The 24,874-nt window shown below is 40.4% G+C and overlaps 1 protein-coding gene across 1 annotated transcript; it reads left to right on the top strand.

Moving 5' to 3' along the window:
* The first annotated feature begins 1,045 nt into the window (after positions 1-1,045).
* On the top strand, positions 1,046-16,831 carry LOC136951414 (nucleotidyltransferase MB21D2). Its single transcript, XM_067245787.1, has 2 exons — positions 1,046-1,301; positions 14,362-16,831. The coding sequence occupies exons 1-2, from the start codon at positions 1,046-1,048 to the stop codon at positions 15,624-15,626; spliced, it is 1,521 nt and encodes a 506-aa protein (XP_067101888.1). The 3' UTR covers positions 15,627-16,831.
* The last annotated feature ends 8,043 nt before the right edge of the window (positions 16,832-24,874 follow it).

Genomic DNA, 24,874 nt, shown 5'->3' with positions numbered 1-24,874 from the left:
TTTATGTCTCCTTTTGTTGTGTTTATTATGAATTTACCTGTCAACAGTGATTGCATTTATTAATAGTAACTACTTTTGGATAGGCTAATTGACTTATTTTCAGTATAATGTAAAACAGTTAAAAACGTATTTCAGGATAGAATGGTTAAACAGACAGGGAGGAAGATGAGGAACAAGAAAGAGAAGATAAGGGAAGGGAGCAAGAGAATGTTGAATAAGTAGAGTGCATTAAAGTAGCCTCAGATTTTTTATTCAGAGTAAAGAATTTAAGTGTTATACTTAATAGTATTCTATATACTATGATATAATTGTTTTTATGTTTTACAAATACTTAGATTGAATACTTAAATAGACAGTAATGCTGTCCCACTTTACCAATATCACATGAAAGAATTTGGGGTTTGGTCAGCAGAGGTTCAAAGAAGGGTCATGCGTTTGGTCTTTCATGTTTTTCCTTATGAATAGTTGAAGAGAGACTTTAAGCTTTTCATAAAGGTATCATGTTTGATTAAATGGCAATGCGTTCATGGCAAAAAGTGACATACAAAGCACTTTTTCTGAAATTGTCTGAAACTTTACCTGTATATATATATATAGAGAGAGAAATCTAGTGAGTTATGGTTTGTAAAAACCCTTAAAAGAAAGTAAATTAAATATAGACTACTGAATAAAGGTGAATTCAAACACAGCTTTTATGCCTGGAACAGCACCGTGTTGGTCTACTGTACTTCAAACATCGTATAATGAAACACCTTGTTTGTGCATCAGTTGAGTTTGGGTTGTTTGGTCACTTGAATTTCCTTTCTTGTGAGAATTTCCATAAACCATGATTTTTGTAGTTGTTCTTATTAAAGTAAGCCCCGTATAGTAGGTTCCAGTAGGCTACTCAACAACAAAAAACACTGGAAAATTTGAGTGATCGGATCGGATATAGTGATCGGATGCAAAACCAATGACCTTTCGTTAGCATCGGCCTTGGTGCTTCTTGGTGGTGCTGTGCCCCATGGTAGCGCGCATGCGTTCAAACCGCTGTCTTTTTCTTGTAATGATGGCGGCGCCTGCTCTGACCAGCCGGGCGGGATCCGTGAGCAGCCTGGGAAGCAGCCCTACTGCAACGCCTTCCATAAATAATAACAACAAAATAACTCCAACCTACCCTGAGCTCGATTTTAGATCCGGGGCCACTATCGAGGATTTAAACAAATTGATTCAGGAATTTAGTAAACACGATCAGCGTGAATATGACGACCAGCGAGCTCTGGAGATCCATACCGCCAAGGATTTCATTTTCTCCATGCTCGGTAAGGAAGAACCCTTTAAGCAATCATTTAAGTAAAGAACCTTTAAAGCAATCATTTAAAGAAAGAAACGCCAGTGTTTTTTTTAATGCTATAAATATGACAAATTTCCAGAATGTACTTAAATAGGAAGGCACCGCTGCATTAGAATCGCTTGTGGTTCAGTAAGTTAGGTTTGTTTCTGCATAGTGCCACATTCCTCTTTATATTCGATTACAGTGTCATCAGTTGTTAAACTGGCCATGCAGACATTAATAGGCTACTTTGGGGTTTAGACGGTCCACTGTACATCAACATGCGTCAAAATACTGACGTTTTAGTTTAGTTTGTGCCTAGATCACGTGACCCGTGATATTAGGTGCGTTCGACATGGACTCACTTCATGTAGCGGTGCAGCCGGTTGCAGGCGGCTGACTTGAAACATTGAATTCTGGTTCAGAATTCAATGTTTGCAACTGCACGGGTTCTAATAACGACACAGCTATTTCATGATTGGCCAGACTCACACAGGACAACTTTGACGAGTGTTTTGTAATTATTCTGATACCTTCAGTTTCGCCAATGCTCAAATCCGGACCAAACAGTTTAATTGAATTAAAAATGTGTTAAAGAAAGGGTTTTAGTCCGCCTCTTCAGTAACGGAAACACTAAGTTTAATTATAAATAAAGTAAAGTAGGCTAAGCAAACAGCGCTTGAACGGCCATGACTGACGTTAACGCAGCAAACCACAAGAAGCTGGAATGTCCGACTTCACAGAGCCGTTTTTAACTCCTCCCCGACTGCAAGCGGCTACTCTCGCCGGTCGTTTCATGCAGCCGCAGTCCATGTCGAATGCACCTAATAGGTGTGTTCGACCTCATGCAGCGCCGCAGCCGTCTGCAGCCGTCTGACTTGAAGCAGTGAATTCTGGTTAGACTTTTTGTCCGACTTGAGACGGCGCCGAGGCTAGGTCACGGTGACGTATACCGTCAAAGTACTGTGAGATCGATTCGAGAACTGCCGGCTGTATAGCCGAGCGCATTTTCTCAAGAGCAGCTGCACGGGTTCTAATGACAACACAGCTATTTCATCATTGGCCACACTCACACACGGCAACTTTGACCCTTGTTTTGTATTTATTCAGACACCCTCAGTTTCGCCAATGCTCAAATACGGACCAAACAGTACAATTGAATTAAATATTTGCCTTTATTGACAGACTGCGATAGCTAACTATTGTTGAAGAAAGGGTTTTAGTCCGCCTCTTCACTAACGGAAGTTTAATTTAGTTCTGGTTGTATTATCAATCTGCAGATTGGAGAAAGAGTTTAACATAGCCCAATACAAAAAATGACAAATTTCAGTGCATTGGTTCGTGCAAGTTCTAATCAGAATCAGAATTCGGATTATTCGCCATGCGAAAACAATTAAATTTGCGACCATGCAGTTCATCAACAATAAAGTAAGTAAACAGCGCTTGATTGGCCATGACTGACGTCAGCAAACCACGAGAAGCTGGAATGTCCGACTTTACGGAGCTGTTTTTAACTCCTCCCCGACTGCAAGCGGGAACTCACGCCGGCGCTGCATGAAGTCGAACACACCTAATATAATGTCAGGGTTTCCCGCAGCACTTTTCCGTTAAGGCAGCCGCCTAAGCAACACACGCCTGCCGCCTTAACTACATTGTAAAAAAAACAACATATACACATTTTTTACAGCGTTGTTCTGTTTTCTCCATTCCATTCCAAACCGTGACCAACGCCAGTCTGCAGAACGCATTAGTCTATTGCACAAACTACCCGGTTCACGTCTCACTCATGCTGCACACTTAACGTGCTCCGTAGCAGTTTGTTCGAGATAACATATCAACACGTATAAAAGCACCGCCTACTGACCAACCAAAATTGTCTTGGAAAATTGCATCACTATTTGTCAAAGATCCCGTGGATCTAATTGGATGGAAAACACTATTTAGAGTCATATCTACTACTGCCATTATGAGTGATATTTAGAAGGCCATTAACTTACGCAGTCTGAAATTTTCTTCCAACATTCCTTTCTTTTATTGGAAGCAGCAACAGTGTGGCTTTTTGCTTGAATTATGCTGTTAAACTTCGTATTTGTTTAAAATTAATGTTTGCTCTTCTTGTGTGATGTATGGCACTCTAGACCCGATTTGTAATTGTGTTTGTAATTGGGTGTGCTTGCCTCTGTCAAGGCGCAATCTATACATTGTCTCATTGGCCCGATCCAGGGGGGTGCTCTGCCGCGCCCCCCCCAGTTCCTTCTGACTTCAGCCAAATATGTTACATGTTGAAGGTATGAAAAAGTCTGTTAAGGCTTTCAGTGATATGTATTTTTTAAATGATTCCCCAGTGATTGGCTGGTTGATAATGGGCAACGTAGGTTAGAGCTCCGCCTCTAAAAAGTGACCAATAAAAGTGAAATCAACCTTGAAACTCTTGCCACTCACTTGAAATTATCTAACATCTAATTGGTTTTATGGACCTGACTCAGTTGAATTCTGAATCACCTTTGTGATTGTGGTTATAGTACTGACCACATAATTAGTCAGGGCTTTGACAGTGCCAAGCTTTGTTGCAAAAAAAGATTATCAGGGATGTACCCTACATTCACTGTTACAACCATCAGCTGCACCTGGCTGTGGTGTATGCAATGCAAGCCGATTCACGTGCTAAAACCTTTTTTGAGTTGTCAGGAGCACTGCATTCTTTCTTTCAGCGCCATTACATGGCAAATCACAATGCACCACCTGATTTCTAGAAGTCTCTTACTTCTAGAAATCAGGTGGAACATCATTATGATGTCACTATTACCCCTTTTCCACCAAAGCCGGGCCAGTTCTGGGCTGGTGCTTATGCGGTTCGGTGCTGGTTCTAATCTAAGAACTAGCTTGATTTTCCACCGACTCGAGAGCCAGAGTAGGGCTAAAGGCCGATTTATACTACTCTGTTTTCACGGACACGGACACAGGGAACGCCCTCCCTGTCGTGAAACACCCTCTCCGAGCCCCTCGGAGAGCTCTACGTGCACCTCCTGATTTTCCCGACTATCCGTCTCTCATTTACGGATACCCCTTGGCTGTGATTGGTCCGCTTGCGTCAGGGGCGGGAGCGGGGTTGCCGTGATAAACAGGACGAACAGAATCCTTTGACCGCCATTGCTGTAAGTTTTTACAATTCATATTTCAGCTAAACAGTACATGTAAATCAGCATCTGAATTAAAATGTGACAAGAAATGGTCAGTGTAGTTGCTGAAAATGTGCATATTTTATTGATGAAACGGCTAATTTGTAAATTTGCTCCGACTTAGGTAAATAAACACTCGACGACGATTTACAAAAAAACGTTGCGCCACCTACTCTTCTGGCGGGGAATTGTTTTCAGCACCCACAGCCCTCGGAGTACTATAAATTCAACAAATCCGTCCGACTCCGTCCGTCTGTCTGTCCGTAACGGAGTCGGAGTAGTATAATTCGGCCTTAAGTAACTACTAGGGCTGTCCCCGACTAAGATTTTCTTTGGTCGACCAAGACTCGACTAAAACGTCTGAAAATCGCAGATCGGGAAAAACATTTTCCCGATCTGACTCAATGGCTGCTGGACATTGCAGATTCAGCTGCTAATAGCCTACTAATAATAAGACTCGTATCACCAGTCCTGTTGTAACCGAATGTATCTCTTACAATGTACTACAAATTAAAAATATTGTTTGTTTTACATGCAAATCATCAGAGCGCGCTTATCACTGCCTGAACTTGCAGCATGCGAACTTACGTAGAAGCTGAGTGGGGAATGGTGCAACAGAGAAAGATTTTGTTGTCTTGGCCGGAGAAGATAATGTCATTCGATTTGGATGTGATTCTTATAATAGGCATATTCATTTTTCAACTCAGCGCGTTAGCATGAGCAAAGTAGGGCTAGGCCAACTTACGTTTTTCAGGTGGTAGGCTACATCATATTCGACGTCGAACTATGAAAAATAAACCGTTGTTGGCAGAGTTTGCATTCAACGTTTTTTGAGTCACCCGGTACTTTGTAAATGTACTTTAATGAAATGCTGCCATACCACAGGTTTCTTTGCCATTTTGACTAATAACACCGACAAAGTAGGCTATAGCAGAGTTTGTAGTTCGGCAGCCAATTGTGCTCGTGCCATGTGCAAAATACCAAAACAAAACAAAGCGCAGATTAACGAAAGGGAAAACAGTAACACCTTTTCTTTTTAAATTATATATTTTTAGAGTTGCTTTATTTGTCTTAAATAATATAATCTACCATTTCTGTAGAACATTTCGTTAATTCAGCAATGATGACACAAGCGGGAATCAGATCTCACACTGCCATACGGCAGCTCGACAAAAAGAATCTTACTCGACTGAGTGGGGACAGCCCTAGTAACAACGTTCTCACCGGCAGTATTACTATTAGCTAGATGGAATCGCGATTGAAACAGTACCATCTGATAACTGAAAATATGCCCCCCAAAAACATAAATAAGCTTGACATTTATTTAGGCGGAAATGGCTAATTCAAAAGAAGTTTGCTGGAAGCGATCATTCGATCTTAGACTAGAGCCCTCCACGGTGGAGAAGCTGACCTCAGTAAATTGTGCTACGAGCAAGCTAGCCTAGCTGCTGTTGCTAGCCAAACTCAGAGCCATAGAAAAAGAGAGTTGCGACACTTCCATAGACTCCCATTGTTATTGAGGAATGCGGAAGTAAAGCGTGTCACATGCGACCTGTAGTTCCATTGCATTTTCCACCGTTCAACCCCATTCATTTTCAGTGTCTCCGAAGCAAGTTAGCTGGTAAATTGATGAAAATCCTTAATTCTTTCATATTTTTACCACCACATATCAATTGTTATTGGTAGTATTTCATATAGCTAGCTTTAGATAAAGTTTATCGTAAGATTATAGCTTGTTTGATTCGAAACGCAGTTAGAGCTAGACTGTAGGTCTAGCTAGTATCTAACATAAGCAACACTTTTACTGAAGCTAGCTAGAGAGCACGTGTATCATAACCAGAAGTCAGTTGGCTTATAGTCTGTCAAATTAGTTCTAATTATTGGTGTTCGTTGGCATACAAAGTAAGTCTTCTATATATAGCTCTTATTAGCCTAGTTAGTAGAGCTAGCAACAATGAATTGCAAATTAAGTGGTCCGAAGCAAGTTAGCTGGTAAATTCACGAAAATCCTGCATTTTTTCATATTTCGACCACCACATATCAATTGTTATTAGTAGTATTTTATATAGCCAGCTTTAGTTAAAGTTTATCGTAAGCTTGTTAGATTCTAAATGCAGTTGGAGCTAGACTGTAGGTCTACGTAAGCAACATTTTTACTCTAGCTAGCTGTACATGTATCATAGCCAGAAGATCACCGGATCACTACAAACAAAAGGAGTGGAAGAACACAGGACATATTGTACAATAAAATGCAGTTGGTTGCCTTGTTTATTCTGTTCTATTTACCAAACTCCTTTCTTGTCTTAAATTGAGCAGTTGCTGGTGATAATGGTTAGATTCAACTTGCATCAAGTACTACAAATATAAGTGTTGTTAATGTGGTAAATTGTAAGTGGGCTGATGAGAATTTGGTATGTACAGTATGGTACAGTACAGTTGGTACAGTATGGTAGCTAGCATAGCAATTTCTAGCTCTGCTTCACAATATGTATTATAAGTTCATGTAATACATACATGTTAATAAAGTATCAGACATACATGATACAACCCACCAGTAACCAATTGACATTGTGTTAATATACCGAAAATGTCCGTGAATCGAGATGGTGCTGCTGTCTGTCCCGCCGAAAACCATTCAAACAGGTTGACAGCAGTGGGGTTTTTGTTTAACTACAGCGAGCTACCGGAACCACGTGACAAAAGAGCTCTAGCTTTTTTCCTGTGTTTCACTGGCAGTGAGTGTTCACAATGTTGTATTTCACTCCATTCTACACCAAAAACGTCAGGGAGGACTGCCTTTTGTAGATACGAGTTTGCTGAAGATAGCCAGAATATTGGATTTCTTTAACCGAGCCTGTTTCATTCATCATTTGTCTGAGAAAGCGACTTCCGTTGGCCAGCTTCATTGAAAACCATTCAAACCGGTTGACAGCAGTGTTTTTCTTTTTTTTACTACAGCGAGCTACATGAACCACGTGATCACGTGTCAGCGAGATCAAAGCGTGTCGCAACTCTCTTTTTCTATGGCTCTGGCCAAACTTAAGGGGATTGTTTGACTGCGCCGGAAATGAAAAACGTTTCTTTTGACATCAAGTTTAGGCTGTGGCATTGAAGACGGTGACGCACCACACAAGCTTGAGTTTAAATACATTATTTAATGTGACATTACTTACTGTACATGCAAGTCTTGATTTGCTTAAATGTAACCTACATGTGCTGCTAGTACACCACAGCACGATACGATACTCGCTGTGCAACAGCACATCTATGCACGTTGTATCCATGCGTCGTTGCTAACTTGTGCTGACGTTATGACGTCGGCAAGCACTGAGTACCCTTTGTTGACAAGGCACTTTTTGCCACTAAAATGTAATTTCAACTTAAACCATGCAACGGAACGTTCGCGCGAATACAAGCAACTCAATCGGGACCAAGACGAACATTTTGACACCGACGTTGTCTATGTAGTGCAAATATTCAAGTTTTTTTAGGGGTGGGAAAATAATAAAAATAATAAATATATATATGTGAGAGAACAAAAGTTGTGCCCTTGCTGAAGGCAAAGCACACCAAATTACTCATGTAAACGGAGTAGGCTAATCGTATTATTGGCATAAACCGAATATTGCTAGTAATCGTGTTTCTCATGGTCATGTAAACGCACTCATTGCTAGCGTCAAGCTAGCTACTAAACTTAGCAACTCATATGGACTATACCTGTAAACAAACCAAAACATACATGATTTTACCTTTGCAGATCGTAATATGGCTGAGGGCAAGGCGGAGGTCACATGTTGTGTGGACATACCCCCGATCACGCTATTGGTGGTACGCAGTTGTGCCGGATTTCACCCCTGCACAGTTTGTTCGAAACTTTTGAGTGTCCCGGGAGTCTTTTGAATACATTTGCGATCAGGTCAGGCATCTCATGGGCAGAGTGAACACAAATTACCGTCTGGCTATTCCTGTGAGAAAACGTGTAGCAATTGCTCTCTGGAAGCTGGCCACCGGCAGCGAATATAGGTCCATCAGCCACCTTTTTGGTGTTGGTCTAAGCACAGTGTTCAACTGTGTTGAGGATTTCTGCGACGCTGTCATAAGTGTCCTGCTTCCTCAACATATCACTACTCCGGATGCTGCCAAGTTCATTGAAATGGCCACATTCTTCCATAACCGCTGTGGAATACCACAGTGTGTTGGCGCAATAAACGGAAGCCACATCCCTATCATTGCACCTGAGGAATATCCCCGGGACTACTTTAACAGGAAAGGGTGGCACTCGATCGTGTTACAAGGAGTTGTGGATGGGAAAGGCCTGTTTTGGGATGTGTGTGTGTGGGCTATGCAGGGAGTTTGCATGATGCTAGAGTGCTAAGGCAGTACCATCTATGGGAGCTACTAAATGATGGGGAATTACTTGGAAAAAACAAACTGGCCATCTCTGGCATTAACGTTGGACACTTTAATTGGTGACCTGGCTTACCCCATGCAGAACTGGCTTATGAAGCCCTTCTCTGACACGGGTAGACTGTCAGCAGAGCAACATACGTACAACTACAGACTGAGCAGTGCACGGTCAGTTGTAGAGATGGCTTTTGGGAGACTAAAGGGGCAATGGAGATGTCTCCTCAAAAGAAATGACTGCAAGCTGGAGCTGAGCAAGATGATGACCTTGACCTGCTGTGTACTTCATAATATTTGTGAAGAGCATGGTGACAATTTCATTGAGGAGCACGACAGGCAGTTCAACATTCAGCCTCCAGGTCAGGCATTGCCTGAGCATGGTGAGCTGGAAGGGGCAGACTTTAGGGCAGCCATAATGAGCTACTTCAACAGAAGAGAAGAATAAATGTTTGTACTGTATACCACTGTACCTTAACCGTGTTCTGTTCTGTTTACGTGATAAAAGCTGCACATCTCATCAATTCACGTTTGAGTGATAGGTGAAGTAGTTATAGATGATGGGTAAAATAGCATGTGAGCCTTCACATATTTAAAACTGAAGAACAAGAATAAATAGATAAATAATTATATTTTAAATTAATAAATAGTTAAATATAACAATGCATATTTCATTTATTGGCTTGAGACTCCATCGCCGTCACCATGCGCACCATAAGACCCAGCAGAGCGCCCGTATCTGCCTCCATTTTCTGCATCATCTCCCTGCTAAAATCTAAAAATGTTGTGTCCGCCTTCTCCATATAGTCAATAAGGTCCTCGTTTGCACGCTTTCTTTTTCCTGTTCACAAAACAATACAGATTAGAAAAACAAAAGAGGACAGTGCACAGAAGGTCTACAGTAATGACGTCACTTGGCTGACAAGGAAAAACTCCCAGTAAAAGTCATAGAGGAAAAAATTTAAGAAACCTTGGGAGGAGCAATTGGGTGAGTGATCCCCCTCCTCCAGAGACGGTTGGTGAGTAGGTGTGTTCCAACATCGGCTGGAGTTGAAAACGGCTCCATCAAGTCGGACATTTCCTGCATTCTTCTGGTGGTTACAACAGTCAACGTGGCCGATCAATTGCCTTTTGCTTGCCTACTTTAGGCTGACAAACTGGACCAGATAAAAAAAATCCTTAAAAAATCCTGCTACATGTGAAGAGACGGACTAACCACTTCAACAATATTATTGCAGTCTGTAAATAACGGCTATATAAAATAAAAATAAACATTAAATTGCACTATTCTGTCCAGATTTGAGTATTGGCGGGAATTTACGGTGTCAGAATGAACACAAAACACGTGATGGTTGTTGTGTGTGAGTCTGGCCAATCATGAAATAGCTGTGTTGTCATCAGAGCTATTGTTTAACTTTTCATAAAGATAATGAGCTCGTCAATGTCGCTTTTCGTCAACCCACCAATCACAGTCAGGATGGGGCGGTACATTAAAAGTTTGACGTGCTATAACAAACCTTCATTGTAATAATGCATTTGGTTATGATTGTTGACAAGTTAGTACTCAGCATTAACACCATGGGCGGAACAGGGGTGGCTTCTGGGGCCCCAAATGTTTTCTTTAAAGCCCCAAATTTTGGGGGTGAAAATTTGGGTTGTCATTTTCTGTAAATATAAAAATATGAGTTCAACATCATGTTTATTTTTTATAGTTCAAAAAACTATTTAGCGCTCAAATTAATGCATAAAAAAAATCACGGACGTGCTGTGTTAATGCAAATTAAGTGTGGAAGTCCATATCTAGCATCACATCAAACCCAGAATACATCCTAGGTTTGGGCTAAACCCCAAATGTTTACTATGTCTGGCTCCGCGCATGATTAACACTGGGATCGTTAAGCAGTCTCAAAAATTGTATCAATATAAAAAAAAATATATGATCCCTTTCTGTAATCATGATACCCCCCAGAAATGTTCACTGCCCCCCCAGTCAAACCAGGCTGCGTCCGGCCCTGCTTAGGCTACTAGCAACATATCATATAAAAAAATATATACTTATCGCAAAACTTTTTGATATTTTTCTACTTCCATTTACTTCCCTAACAACAAATAATACTGCTCCTTCTGATGTGAAGATAAATTACTGTTTAAAAAGTGAGCGCCTCTGACTCACGAGTCTCCGGCTCAAGAAAAGGTTTTCAAGCAGTGTGAGGTTCACATCGCTCGAGATACAGAGTCATACAGTTCATACATTGACACAATTTTCATCATTTTGGCTCTGTATACCACCACAATGGATTTGAAATGAAACAATCAAGATGTGCTTTAAGTGCAGACTTTCAGCTTTAATTTCAGGGTATTTACATCCAAATCAGGTGAACGGTGTAGGAATTACAACACATTTTATATGTGGCCCCCCCCCTTTTTAAGGGACCAAAAATAATTGGACAAACTAACATAATCATGAATCTAATTGTCACTTTTAATACTTGGTTGCAAATCCTTTGCAGTCAATGACAGCCTGAAGTCTGGAACCCATAGACATCACCAGACGCTGGGTTTCGTCCCTGGTGATGCTCTGTCAGGCCTCTACTGCAACTGTCTTCAGTTCCTGCTTGTTCTTGGGGCATTTTCCCTTGAGTTTTGTCTTTAGCAAGTGAAATGCATGCTCAATTGGATTTAGGTGATTGACTTAGCCATTGCAGAACATTCCACTTCTTTGCCTTAAAAAACTCTTTGGTTGCTTTCGCAGTATGCTTCGGGTCATTGTCCATCTGCACTGTGAAGCGCCGTCCTATGAGTTCTGAAGCATTTGGCTGAATCTGAGCAGATAATATTGCCCGAAACACTTCAGAATTCATCCTACTGCTTTTATCAGCAGTCACATCATCGATAAATACAAGGAACCAGTTCCATTGGCAGCCATACATGCCCACGCCATAACACTACCTCCACCATGCTTCACTGATGAGTTGGTATGCTTTGGATCATGAGCAGTTCCTTCCCTTCTCCATACTCTTCTCTTCCCATCATTCTGGTACAAGTTGATCTTGGTCTCATCTGTCCATAGGATGTTGTTCCAGAACTGTACAGGCTCTTTTAGATGTTTTTTGGCAAACTCTAATCTGGTCTTCCTGTTTTTGAGACTCACCAATGGTTTACATATTGTGGTGAACCCTCTGTATTTACTCTGGTGAAGTCTTCTCTTAATTGTTGACTTTGACACAGATACGCCTACCTCCTGGAGAGTGTTCTTGATCTGGCCAACTGTTGTGAAGGGGTTTTTCTTCACCAGGAAAATAATTCTTCTGTCATCCACCACAGTTGTTTTCCGTGGTCTTCCGGGTCTTTTGGTGTTGCTGAGCTCATCAGTGCGTTCTTTCTTTTTAAGAATGTACCAAACAGTTGATTTGGCCACACCTAATGTTTTTGCTATCTCTCTGATAGGTTTGTTTTGATTTTACAGCCTAACGATGGCTTGCTTCACTGATGGTGACAGCTCTTTAGACTTCATATTGAGAGTTGACAGCAACAGATTCCAAACACAAATACCATACTTGAAATGAACTCTAGACCTTTTATCTGCTCCTTGTCAATGAAATAACGAACTCCCATGAGGGAATAACATACACCTGGCCATGGAACAGCTGAGCAGCCAATTGTCCAATTACTTTTGGTCCCTTAAAAAGGGGGGGTCACATATCAAATGTGTTGTAATTCCTACACCGTTCACCTGATTTGGATGTAAATACCCTGAAATTAAAGCTGAAAGTCTGCACTTAAAGCACATCTTGATTGTTTCATTTCAAATCCATTGTGGTGGTATACAGAGCCAAAATGATGAAAATCGTGTCAATGTCCAAATACTTATGGACCTAACTGTAAGTGTTCGTGCCAAATGACAGACAAATGATAGACAGATTATGATAGATTCAGCGCAGCGTTTAGCTGAAACATAATAGGCTTGAATCATTGCTTTTACATGATCTTTGTTGATGGAATACCCCCCTGGTTGATCAGATTAGGCTCCAAACAAAAACAAAAGCAACAGGTTCATTAGGCAGGCCTTTAATTTGATCAAAGATGCTTGCAATACAACACGGAATGAGCATAATGGAATGTTCTTGCTGAAACAGTCAGTGAGGAGCCGACCTATCTGAGACGTTTGAAATAGAGCACAGAGATTAGAAGAAATCTGCTAATGGGCCGATGCTTGTCAACCAGTCCAACCCTGGTGTATGGTATCCAAAACATATCATACTCACCACTTGCTCCATTTTGCTGTTTGTAGTACATATAATTTGTATAGGCTACTGGGACCTCTCAGAAACAGACGACAATCCCTCAGAAAGACTGTATAGGCCACACAGCTACATGCCAGCACAGGGAGTACCAGTACCTATCTTTTCTTTAGGCCTGTTTAGTGTGAGAATTAGATTTTTTCAGATGATCAATTTAATTTAATATCGAGCTCATTATGAGCTCATACTGAAAAACGCCCAGGACTTTGAAACGCAGACCGGCCCACAGCCGTGTATTATTATAATTTTTTTTTTTTGTTGCCATGGCCGTTTGATCGGCTGTCTCTCCATTTTGCTGTTTGTAGTACAGATCATTTTTATAGGATTAGTATGGCACTACGCTTTCTTCTCCCACTATTCTTCTGATCCTGATTGTTTAGTATGGCAGCAATACAGTCATCCGTGGGAGAGAGAGGCGGGCAGTGTCCCAATGTTTGCCGAAGCACTTTTTTGCCTCACTTTTAAAGTCAAGGGTGTAGGTTTGGTTAAGATTGAATTTCCAAGCTATGCTATCTTCGTAGCTACCTATAATTCAGGGCTGCAACTAACTAACTACTTTTATGTAAGCGTCTGTCGACAATTTCTCCGATTTATTGATGAATCTAGATTAATTTAAAAAAATTGCAACATTATTTTATACAAAAAGTATACATTTTATTCCAAGTTGACAATAAATAACAGACCTAAATGTATGCTATTACAGCACGTGCAAAATATATACAGACGTGAAAGACAAGAACTAAACAGGCTTTGCTACATCAAATAGCTTTAACAACAGGCCATGGACTATGGAGATATTGTTTCTGCAGTGATACATTCTCACACTCACTCTCTCACAAACTCACCCTTTTACACACACTATCTCTCTTAGACACACACTTTCCTCATCAAGAAGCCACTCATGGTGAATTGTTTTTTCCAAAATGAGACAGTGTGTGTCTGCATAATCACATTTTACTGAAAAAACAATGGATGAAAAATTGAGTATTTATCATGATTTATGGTGTCTGTTGCTGTTGCAACATTCATCACACTGATTTAATAATATTTGTAAATTGTTTGTCATTTGTATGTATTTTGCTTTGTGATAACACAATACTTGTTCGGCAGAAATGCAACTATACTGTGGTATCTATTATTATGCTAATCATTTGCCCCTTTCAATCAGGTATGGTGCAAAAACTGGACCAGAAGCTCCCTGTTGCTAACGAGTACCTTCTGTTGTCTGGTGGGGTACGGGAGGGAGTGGTAGACATGGACCTCGATGACTTGAGTGTCTACGCCCGTGGAACAGACTACGACATGGACTTCACCCTGCTGGTACCTGCACTCAAACTTCATGACCGCAATCAGCCTGTTACTCTGGATATGCGCCACTCTGCACTGTGCCATTCCTGGCTCAGTCTGCGCCTCTTTGATGAGGGAACCATCAACAAGTGGAAGGACTGTTGCACCATTGTGGACCACATCAATGGAGCCACAAATTACTTCTTCTCACCCACGCTGGTGGCAGACTGGTTCTACGAGTCCATCAGTATGGTACTGGTGGAGATCCAGAAGAAGCCCCAGCGTGGTATGCCAAAAGTGGAGAAGGTGGAGAGGAATGGCACCATCATATCAGTCATTCTTGGTGTGGGCAGCAGTCGCATGCTGTATGACATTGTGCCTGTGGTGTCTTTTAAGGGCTGGCCAGCTGTGGCACAGAGCTGGCTGATGGAGAACCATTTCTGGGATGGAAAGATAACAGAGGAGGAGGTCATTAGTGGCTTCTACCTAGTGCCTGCCTGCTCCTTCAAAGGCCGTAAGGAAAATGAGTGGCGCCTCTCTTTTGCCCGCAGTGAGGTGCAATTGAAGAAATGCATCTCTGCCAGTCTGATGCAAGCCTACCAGGCCTGCAAGGCCATCATCATCAAGCTCCTGTCCAGGCCAAAGGCCATTAATCCCTACCACCTGCGCAGCATAATGCTATGGGCCTGTGACCGACTCCCAGCCAACTACCTGGCCCAGGATGACTTCTCAGCCCACTTCCTGCTTGGCCTTATTGATGACCTACAGCACTGCTTGGTTAACAAGATGTGCCCCAATTATTTTATCCCACAGTGTAATATGTTGGAGCACTTGTCGGATGAGACAGCGACGCTGCATGCCCGTAAGATCTCTTCTGTGCGCTCTGACCCTGCAGAACACCTGCGTACCACCATTGAGCATGCCAAAGCTGCCAACTGTCTGACCCTGGACTTGCAGTGGCGCAGTAGTGCCTCAAACCTTCCCTCTCCCCAATCGGACGCAGGTGGGGAACACCAGCCAGATGATCGGCTAGCTAAGAAGCTGCAACAGCTGGTAACAGAAAACCCTGGGAAGTCCATCTCTGTCTTCATTAATCCTGATGATGTCACCCGGCCTCACTTTCGCATTGATGACAAATTCTTCTGAGTTTCAAAATATTGTCTTTACCGCACCTTCTCTTTGAATTAATAAGCCTACTTGGTTTTATATTTCCCACACTGGCCAAACAGCATTTAGTGGTGTGTCTGCTGATTTTGTTATCCCCTGACCACCCCTATCCCACCCTTTGTGCTCTTTGTCACCTTAAGAAGGCCTTTAATGGAAGCCGGGGCAAAAAGGCATTGCCTTCGACTGAAGATTAAGGAATGTCTAAATTTTCTTGTAGAGGTAATTATGGTACTTACACCATATAACTAACAGTAACAGGTAGAATTAACTAGGGACTGGATTTTTGCAAATGAATGGAGAAAAACACGTGGAATTTTTAACATGAAAAGTATCCTTTCAAGTGAAAAGTGGAAATTGTTTTAGAAAGACCAAATGCCATTTGTCACCTTTTTATCAACGAGTTAAATATATAAATCTTGTTTTAGTTTTAGTATTATAATGTTGTATCCACAATTCCTTATTTATATGTTGATGACAAGAGAAAATGCAATTTTATTTGTACAGTCATGGTTATTGTTATGTGAATGGTAAAACCGTCCCAGAAATATCCCGAATATCTATGCCAAAAACCTACAAAAAAACAGACTGGCAAAGTGATTTTCTCTCCTCAAGTGCAATTAGTGAAAATACTCATACACATCTCTCTGTGAAATGTTAATGTAATTGTGTAGTTGGTATAATCCCAAAACTTTGTTTGTTTAACCTTTTTATGGAACTGTCAAACAATTGACTGTTCAATCAGTATTTGCTGCTCTATGTTATAAAAAGGTTTTATGACTGATTAGTTATGCAAATTAGTCAACATAGGTTGCGATGGTCTGATGTATTTGCTGTGTAGAATTTTTTTTTAAGAATCAGTCTGGTCATTTATTTGGACCAATTGGTCAGCACCCATATCTTCACCATCCACCATGCACCCCTATGTCAGTTTCCTGTTTGGTCAACTCTGTTAATGACATCAGAATAGGACCAAACTGGCAGCAGCAGCATCGGCAGGGAATAAAAACACACTGCCTTATCACCAATTTGGTTGTAATACCAGTTGTAAAGGAAATACATTTATCAACAATCCAGATAACAAAATTTAATCTGAACACATTGTTAGCAACAATCTGTCACTGGGCACCTATCAATGAAATCGTGCATACACAATTTATGTGATGAATAAAATGTATAGTATCCCACGCTGCTTTTCCCTTTTTGTTTCCAAATGGTTTTTAATTTCCTGTAACGAGTAAGCAATTAAAATATTGCCAAAGTATTATTATTGAATCCACCTATGACAGCTTATCTTATACCAATCTTCAATCATGCCCTTCTTGTCCAACCCAGTCTGTAGAAGGTTACTTTTTTTATATGGACTTTCAATATGCCATGAAGAATTCACATGTCCGTATTGCAAGTTCAAGCTCTTATTTCGAACACTATTTAGAAATGAAGTGAAGTAGCAACACCTGAGTAACACAAACATTAAAATGTGAATATTTTTACTCTGGTATCACCAAGTTGATTGACATATTCCAGTCAACAAGCCCACAAGCAAACAATTGTTTAACCCTCGTGCTGCCTTCGGGTCACATGACCCAAAGGTTCATAACGAACCATCGTTGTGTTTACCCAATTTTACCCAATACAAAAACAAATAAAAATAATTTTCTTTTAACATTCGCAACGTGGGGGGTCTGAGACAGCCCAACGGTTAAAAGAAAATGCTTAACTTTGTTTTTGTATGCGGTAAAGTTGTCGCAATACGACGGTGGGTCACAATGACTGATGGGTCAGAATGACCCGAAGATAACACAAGGGTTAAGGTCGGGTGACCACATTTGAGTTTGTGAAAAAGGGGACACTTCGTGGCGGGGTGGGGGGGGGGCATGCTGCACCATGACTATCCAGGAGGATAATTATCGTGCCTCTGGCAACACTGAGAGGGCGGGCGATCAATGACAGTCTACAGTCAGAGCTCGCGCATGGTGAAACGTAAGGGAGATACCCTTTCCAAAACTTGTAAGGGCATAATAACTAGTTTGTGAAAGACCCAGAGAAACACAAATATCCAACGAGGCAAAATCCCGGACGATTTTGGAATCCCTGCCGGACGCATTTTTTAGGTCTCGAATAGAGGACATGTTTGGTCACCCTATTTAAGGCGACGCAACGTCATCCGGTTTATCACATAGTGGGGCTTGTCGGCACCTTTGCAGCCAGTGTGTTCTTGCCGTTACACTGCCCTCAGCAAGGGGTGCTCCTATCTGTGAGCTTGAATTCACAAGCCTGTGTGTGTGTGTGTGTGTGTGTGTGTGTGTGTGTGTGTGACATGTGGGGACAAATGTATGAATACACACCAACAAAGTCAGGACATGTGTAGAAGTGAGGACAAAAATCCATGTCCTCATTTTTCTGAGCATGCCACAGTGTTTTACAGCCTCAAATATATACCTGGTGCAAAAATCTCCTTAGTCCGAAATTTACACAATTTTCGGAATTAATCTGTGTAAGTGTGTATCCCATTTTTGCTCACTCTGTCACGCCAACTAGGGGACGTGTGTGGTACTACGCTAAACGCACACATTCCGGAAATGACGTGAGAGATGTTCTAACATTTCACTTATGAAAAATACACACACACAGTTAAGAAATCTAAGTGGCTATAAACGTAGCCAGTGGTTGTCTATGAAAATGTTTTGGCGAGCAGTAAAAGGCTACAGTACACAGATTAATAAATGTTTTTATTAATTATCTACAACGTGATGTTTGGAGGAGTGCAACAGGTTAGCTAACGTTAGCAGGTTCGTGTTAGCACTAGCGAACGTTAGCAGGCTCTTGTTATAACTTTAGCTAAAGGTAGCAGGCTCTTTTGCTAACAACCAACATGCTGGCTAACTTGCTAAAAGCATAGCTAACCACACCAACTGGACCGATTATGGACCGACAACATCATTTTTTTTATGTTGTACATGCTTGTCTCTATGCATGATTTAGAATATATTTGTCTCTTAAATGGTACTAGTAACTAGACGAGCTTGATGAATAAGAAATCAAAGTGGCTATCAACGTAGCCAGTAGTTGTCTATGAAGATGTGTTGACTAGCAGTAATAGGCTACAGTAAACCGTTTAATAAATGTTGTATTAAAATTCGTTTTTGAACAGTATAATTTACAATTATCTACAATGTGATGTTTGGAGGATTGAAACCGGTTAGCTGATGTTAGCAGGCTCTTGTTAGCACTAGCGAATGTTAGTAGGCTCTTGTTATAACTTTAGCTAAAGGTAGGCTCTCTTGCTAACAACCAACTAATACATGCTGGCTAACTTGCTAAAGGCATATCCACACCAACTGGACCGATTATGGAGCCACAACATAATTCTTTATATTGTATTCTACTGTAAATATACTGCAAATGTATACTCCTCGACAGGTCTGCAAACGCCTTTGTAAACCGAGATTTGTTAAAACGTTACAAACAAATCGTTTTAACAAATCGAGTCGACAAAGCGTTTGCTGACCTGTCGAGGAGTAAACATTTGGTTTCTTATATACTACAACAATATGTGGGAAGATCCCAAATCAAACACGTCGAATCTGGAGCAGACGCCATGTTGTCAGAGCAATCAGCTGCACTTGCACTGGTGACGTCACTACATCTCCACGGCAACATATCAACAACATCAATTCGTCTTCTGTCTGCTTCAGATACTTCTTTAAAACGGGAAGCGATTGCGGGGCGCTTGGGGACGTGTGCAAAAACCATATTTGGTTGTTTTAGGGTTTTTTAGGCAATTTAGGCTACTTTGTTGCGAGCAGATGCCACGTTGTTAAGGTCAATTGCTACATCTCCAAGGCAACCGCTTGTTGCTAGGTCCGTAAAAACGTTTATTTACCTTTGCGAACTTTCAGGGGGTATATAAACGGATTTATTAACTTTTGAGAACGTCTTCTGGACCAATAGGAACAGCGTATTGGTCCAATTATTACACTAGTATATAAGAAATATATATATGCTTGTCTCTATGTATGATGTACATATATTTGTCTCTTAAATTGTAGACGAGCTTGATGAATAAGGTCACCTCAGCTGCACAGCTACAACACATGTAGGGACTAGTATTAATCAATTAAACAATACAAGCCTCTTGATTTGCTATTTATTATGCTTCATAATTAAATGATTTGTTTGATAATTTGATTTAGATAGCTATGTATGCAAGTTCAGTTTATGAAAACATTTGAAACAGGTCTCACAATTCTGTCTCTTCCACTCATTCAAGGATATGATGTGAACTGTCTATGCCAGATAATACAATCTGAACAAATCCAGATATAATATGAAGACACTAGAGGCATTCCACTGAATGATCAACACTCTCAAAGATGTTATGCCCATTTCTATTGTGATATATTAATTATTTTATATTACCCATTCCTGTTTATAATTCCCACGATGCATTCAGATCTGTATCTTTTCAACAGACAACTCGAGGTAGGCCCCATTTAATTTACATTTAGTCATTTAGCAGACGCTCTTATCCAGAGTGACTTACAGTAAGTACAGGGACATTACCCCGAGTCAAGTAGGGTGAAATGCCTTGCCCAAGGACTAAGCCAGGAATCAAACCTGCAACCTTCTAAACCCGATTCCCTAACCGCTCAACCACCTGACTGCCCTGGTGAACCTCTAGGACCAATAAATTATGTGGTGAACTTGAGCTATGAGTTATCTATTTTAATGTAAGATCAAAAGCCTATATTAAAATATTAAATATAAAAATATTCAATTATTCCACTCCTGCTCAATAAATCACAACAAAATGTAATTAGGCCTATTACATACATATAGCCTACAAGTCGTGGCATAGTGTTGCATCCCTTCTCATTCCCAAGTCGTCAAATACCAACACTTTGTCACGGCCCTACGTGTCGGATGCAGACGTACAGGGTACCCTTTGGGGTATGAGATAGGGATGGGCAATACCAATCATTTTCTTTTCGATCAGATACCAAGTACTTTCGAGACCAGTATCGTCGATATCAATACCGATACTTCTATGAAATATATATATATATTTTTTTTAAAGCTGCTCGCGTCAGCTGTACTTCGTTGTGCTCTTTAGGGTGTTCCACTTTTAGATGCTTGTCATGTTTGTGGTATTGCCACAAGTGCGTATTGTTGTTTGACAAATGTCACTTAAAGCTTCATCGTTGTTAACTGGAGTGAAATAATTCCAGATTATGCTTCTTTTTCTTTCAGTCATGACCGCAGCAATGCACTCGAATCTCCGCTGAGTGTGCTTTCACTGAGTGAGAGTGAGAGAGCGTGGCGCGCTGCCGCTGATGAACTCATGATAAGCACAGACACAGCGGAAGAAAAAGTAGTTCCCATTGACTTTCTTATTTAAGTACATTTCTATACTATACGGCCTACAACTATTATAAAAATATTCTAAAATCACTTGTTTAAAAGAAATCCCAGGTAGTATCGATATTTCAAATTGAGAATCGATCCTTTTGATACAATGCCAGTATCGAAAATATCGATACTTTAGGATCGATCTGCCCATCCCTAGTATGAGACGTATTTGGGGTTTCAACAAACTCCTAGGTGTGTTCGACTTCATGCAGCGTCGAACACACCTAATATTAACCAATCCAAGTCAATATTGGACACTCAGAGTAAGCGCTCCGGCCGGCCATTTACACAAGAATAAACCCACCGCGGCGTTATAAGCATCATTCCCATTGGATAAAGAAAGGATGGGATGCCGCTGTAGGCCTATACGGAAGACTTTTCTCATGTTGAAGGTTCACTCTCTCTAATAGCTGGCTACTCTAACTACGCTTCTTAAAATTTAATTCATTAATATACCAAATATACATACATTAGTCTTTATTGCAAGCATAATTTATCAATACTCGAAAACAACATTTAACTGTCTTTATATGTAACCTTCACTTTGCATTATTTAACATCATAATCTTTTAAATGTGTTACTGACATAATGTGAAGAGTGTCAATATTGGTCCAAATACAAAATCCCAGGCGGATTGTAGATTCAGATGAAAAAAGAGGTTGAATTGAATATTAAGAAATTAACTATTCTAGGTGGTGATGTTGATCCCCTGTTTGTGCTAGGGTTTTGATATTGAACAATTGTGTTTAACTAACACCAATTATTCACTGTACCAAGCCATATGTACCATAAAAGGAACTAAAAACCCAAAACCTAATTTTGGACCAAAACTGCATGTGTGACTACAACCTTGTATTTGTATTGTACATTTGTGTAAAAGTTGTATTTGGCCCCATGTTGAATACTTAATAATAATAGTAAGTAAGTAAAAAAAAACGTATCATTAAGGAATTTGGCCACTATATACACAAAATCAAATTTAATGCATTTGACCTTTCCCTGTCTTTTTGAAATGTATGCCCGACATAAGGTCTAGTCCAGCAGGGTGAAAATTAGAATTTGTCATAGGACCAAACCAAATACATCATTGGATAGGTTTTTATTAGGAGAGTAACACAATTCCAGATTGAAGGCTCTACTTGGTTCCTGATGTGAAATATTGACATCTGAACTTGGACTTTTAGCCAAAAATGTGGTATTCTAGGTGGCACTGTTGATCCCCTGTTTGTACTAGAGTTATGATATTGAACGATTGTGTTTAACTAACCCCAATTATTCACTGTACCAAGCCATGACTATGTACCATAAAAGGAACTAAAAACCCTAACCCTAATTTTGGACCAAAACTGCATGTGTGACTACAACCCCATATTTGTATTGTACATTTGTGTAAAAGTTGTATTTGGCCCCATGTTGAATACTTAATAATAATAGTAAGTTTAAAAAAACGTATCATTAAGGAATTTGGCCACTATATACACAAATCTAATTTTATGCATTTGACCTTTCCCTGTCTCTTTGAAATGTATGCCCGACATAAGGTCTAGTCCAGCAGGGTGAAAATTAGAATTTGTCATAGGACCAAACCAAATACATCATTGGATAGGTTTTTATTAGGAGAGTAACACAATTCCAGATTGAAGGCTCGACTTTTAGCCAAAAATGTGGTATTCTAGGTGGCGCTGTTGATCCCCTGTTGGTATTAGGGTTATGATATTGAACGATTGTGTTAAACTAACCCCAATTATTCACTCTACCAAGCCATGACTATGTACCATAAAAGGAACTCAAAACCCTAATCCTAATTTCGGACCAATTACATACATCGAAGGGCTTTGCCCATGATAGCAGTTTGGAAAGCATAAGTCTTGACCCCTAGGTTAGAGCACATCTTATGTTGGTCTCTGCTGAATACATCCTGCTGACCCAGCACACATCCGCAAAGAACATAGCCTCGTAACTGTAGCCTGGACATCATTCTACATTTGTCAAAGGACACAAGCCTTCTTGGGAAGTACAGTGGGATGTTCTTGTATAAGGCCTTGGTGAAGCCTAAAAGTTCTAACACTGAAATTTACCTCATCTCATTTGCCAGACATAAGACAGTTGCCCATACTTAGACTCTAGCTTGAGATCAACTGCAGATGTGGTGAACATAATACAACTCTCCTGTTTGTCTCTGACCTGGCCCTCAGATTACAGCCACATATACTGTAACAAATACATTTATTTTGGTTTTAAACAAGTCCAGTAACTTTATACACCATCAATATGCGTATGCATGCTTACTGAATTTATAAGCCTCCACACCATACTAGCCACACCAACAGGCCTTAATAGGCCTTTTGGCCTTGATCTCCACTTGTAGATTCTTCCACAATTGTGTAAGTGATGGTAACTATTGACAAATAAAATAAATCTCTTCATTAACGGAGTGACTAAATTCAGTTGAGTTCTGGAGTATTGTCAATCTGCAGATTTGGGAGAGAAAACCAGACCTCTGACAATAAATGACAAGACAACACCAGGCTTAGGTAAAGTAGTTGAGCACATGGTAGGCTACAGAGTTTTAGACTTTATGTTTATTTTCATGTTACAATTGTATTTTGAAGCGCAGCATGGGTTGAATAAACTGGCGAGAACATGTATTTACAGCAAGCCCTCAGCATGTATTTACAGCGAGCCCTCAGCATTACTACCGTAGCTAAAAGTCTAGGAAAGTTGAGGCTACTTTTCGCTAGGTACCTAGCTATAAACCTAGCTAAACGTCTTGGAAAGTTCAGGCTATTTTTCGCTAGGTTCCTACGAACATGTCTTAATCTGCCAGACAAGTGGGTTCCCCTTAGTTCTTTTGGTGAGCGGTCTCACGAGCCCTTCTTACCCGGCGTCATGGAGCCGAGCAGCTAAATACATATTTAGCACTAACGTTGTTAGCTACTGTATCCCTGACTGTTTGCGCTGTTGCTCAGCAAGTATCGTGTCGTGGTGTAGGAGGACTGATAGATAAGTGCATCATACATTTAAGGCATTTAGATAAGACTTGCATGTACAGTACGTAATGTCACATTAAACAGACATCCCAAGCCTCCCGGAAGTTCCGAGAGAAGCCACCTCCCAGAAATGAGTCTCTGCAGGTTGGGAATGTATTTAAACTCAAGCTTGTGTGGTGCGTCGCTGTATATCAGTATATCCCCAGAAATTGTACCCTCTCTAGTTACATTAATAATTGCATTGCATGTCGATTTTAAGGTGTGTCCCTAAATTTTCTGCTTGCGCTCCTAAGATTTTCAGTCTACGGTGCTCCTAGTAAAAAAAAAGTTAGTCTGGAGCCCTGCAATAACTAGTTATATTGATCAGTAAAAGTTCTATTGATTAGTGAATAACCTAAGTACACAGGAAATCCCAATTTCCTCCACAGTTCATTAGCATGTCAATACCTTTCAATAAGCACCTGCACCTATTACCAGAGGTTCTAGCCCATGCACACTTAGTATTACATAATTGATCAACAATGCGTGAATTAAATGTATTATTATTATTATAAGATATTTCCACAATCGTGTACATCAATAGCTTAAGTTCAATACATAAAATAATTGGAGGAAACTTTGACATTTAAGCACATGGTAGGCTACAGAGTTTTAGACTTCATATTTATTTTCATGTTACAATTGTATTTTGAAGTCCACATGGGTTGAATAAACTGGCGAGAACATGTATTTAATTTTTTATTTTATTTAACGATATAATTTCACTTGTGAATCTATTCAGTGACGCAATTTACCTAATAGCCTAAGTCGTTTTAGCGCGAGATGAA

The sequence above is a fragment of the Osmerus mordax genome, chromosome 11, assembly GCF_038355195.1.
Source record: "Osmerus mordax isolate fOsmMor3 chromosome 11, fOsmMor3.pri, whole genome shotgun sequence".
Lineage (NCBI taxonomy): Eukaryota > Metazoa > Chordata > Actinopteri > Osmeriformes > Osmeridae > Osmerus > Osmerus mordax.
This window is presented reverse-complemented; position numbering and strand designations above follow the sequence as displayed.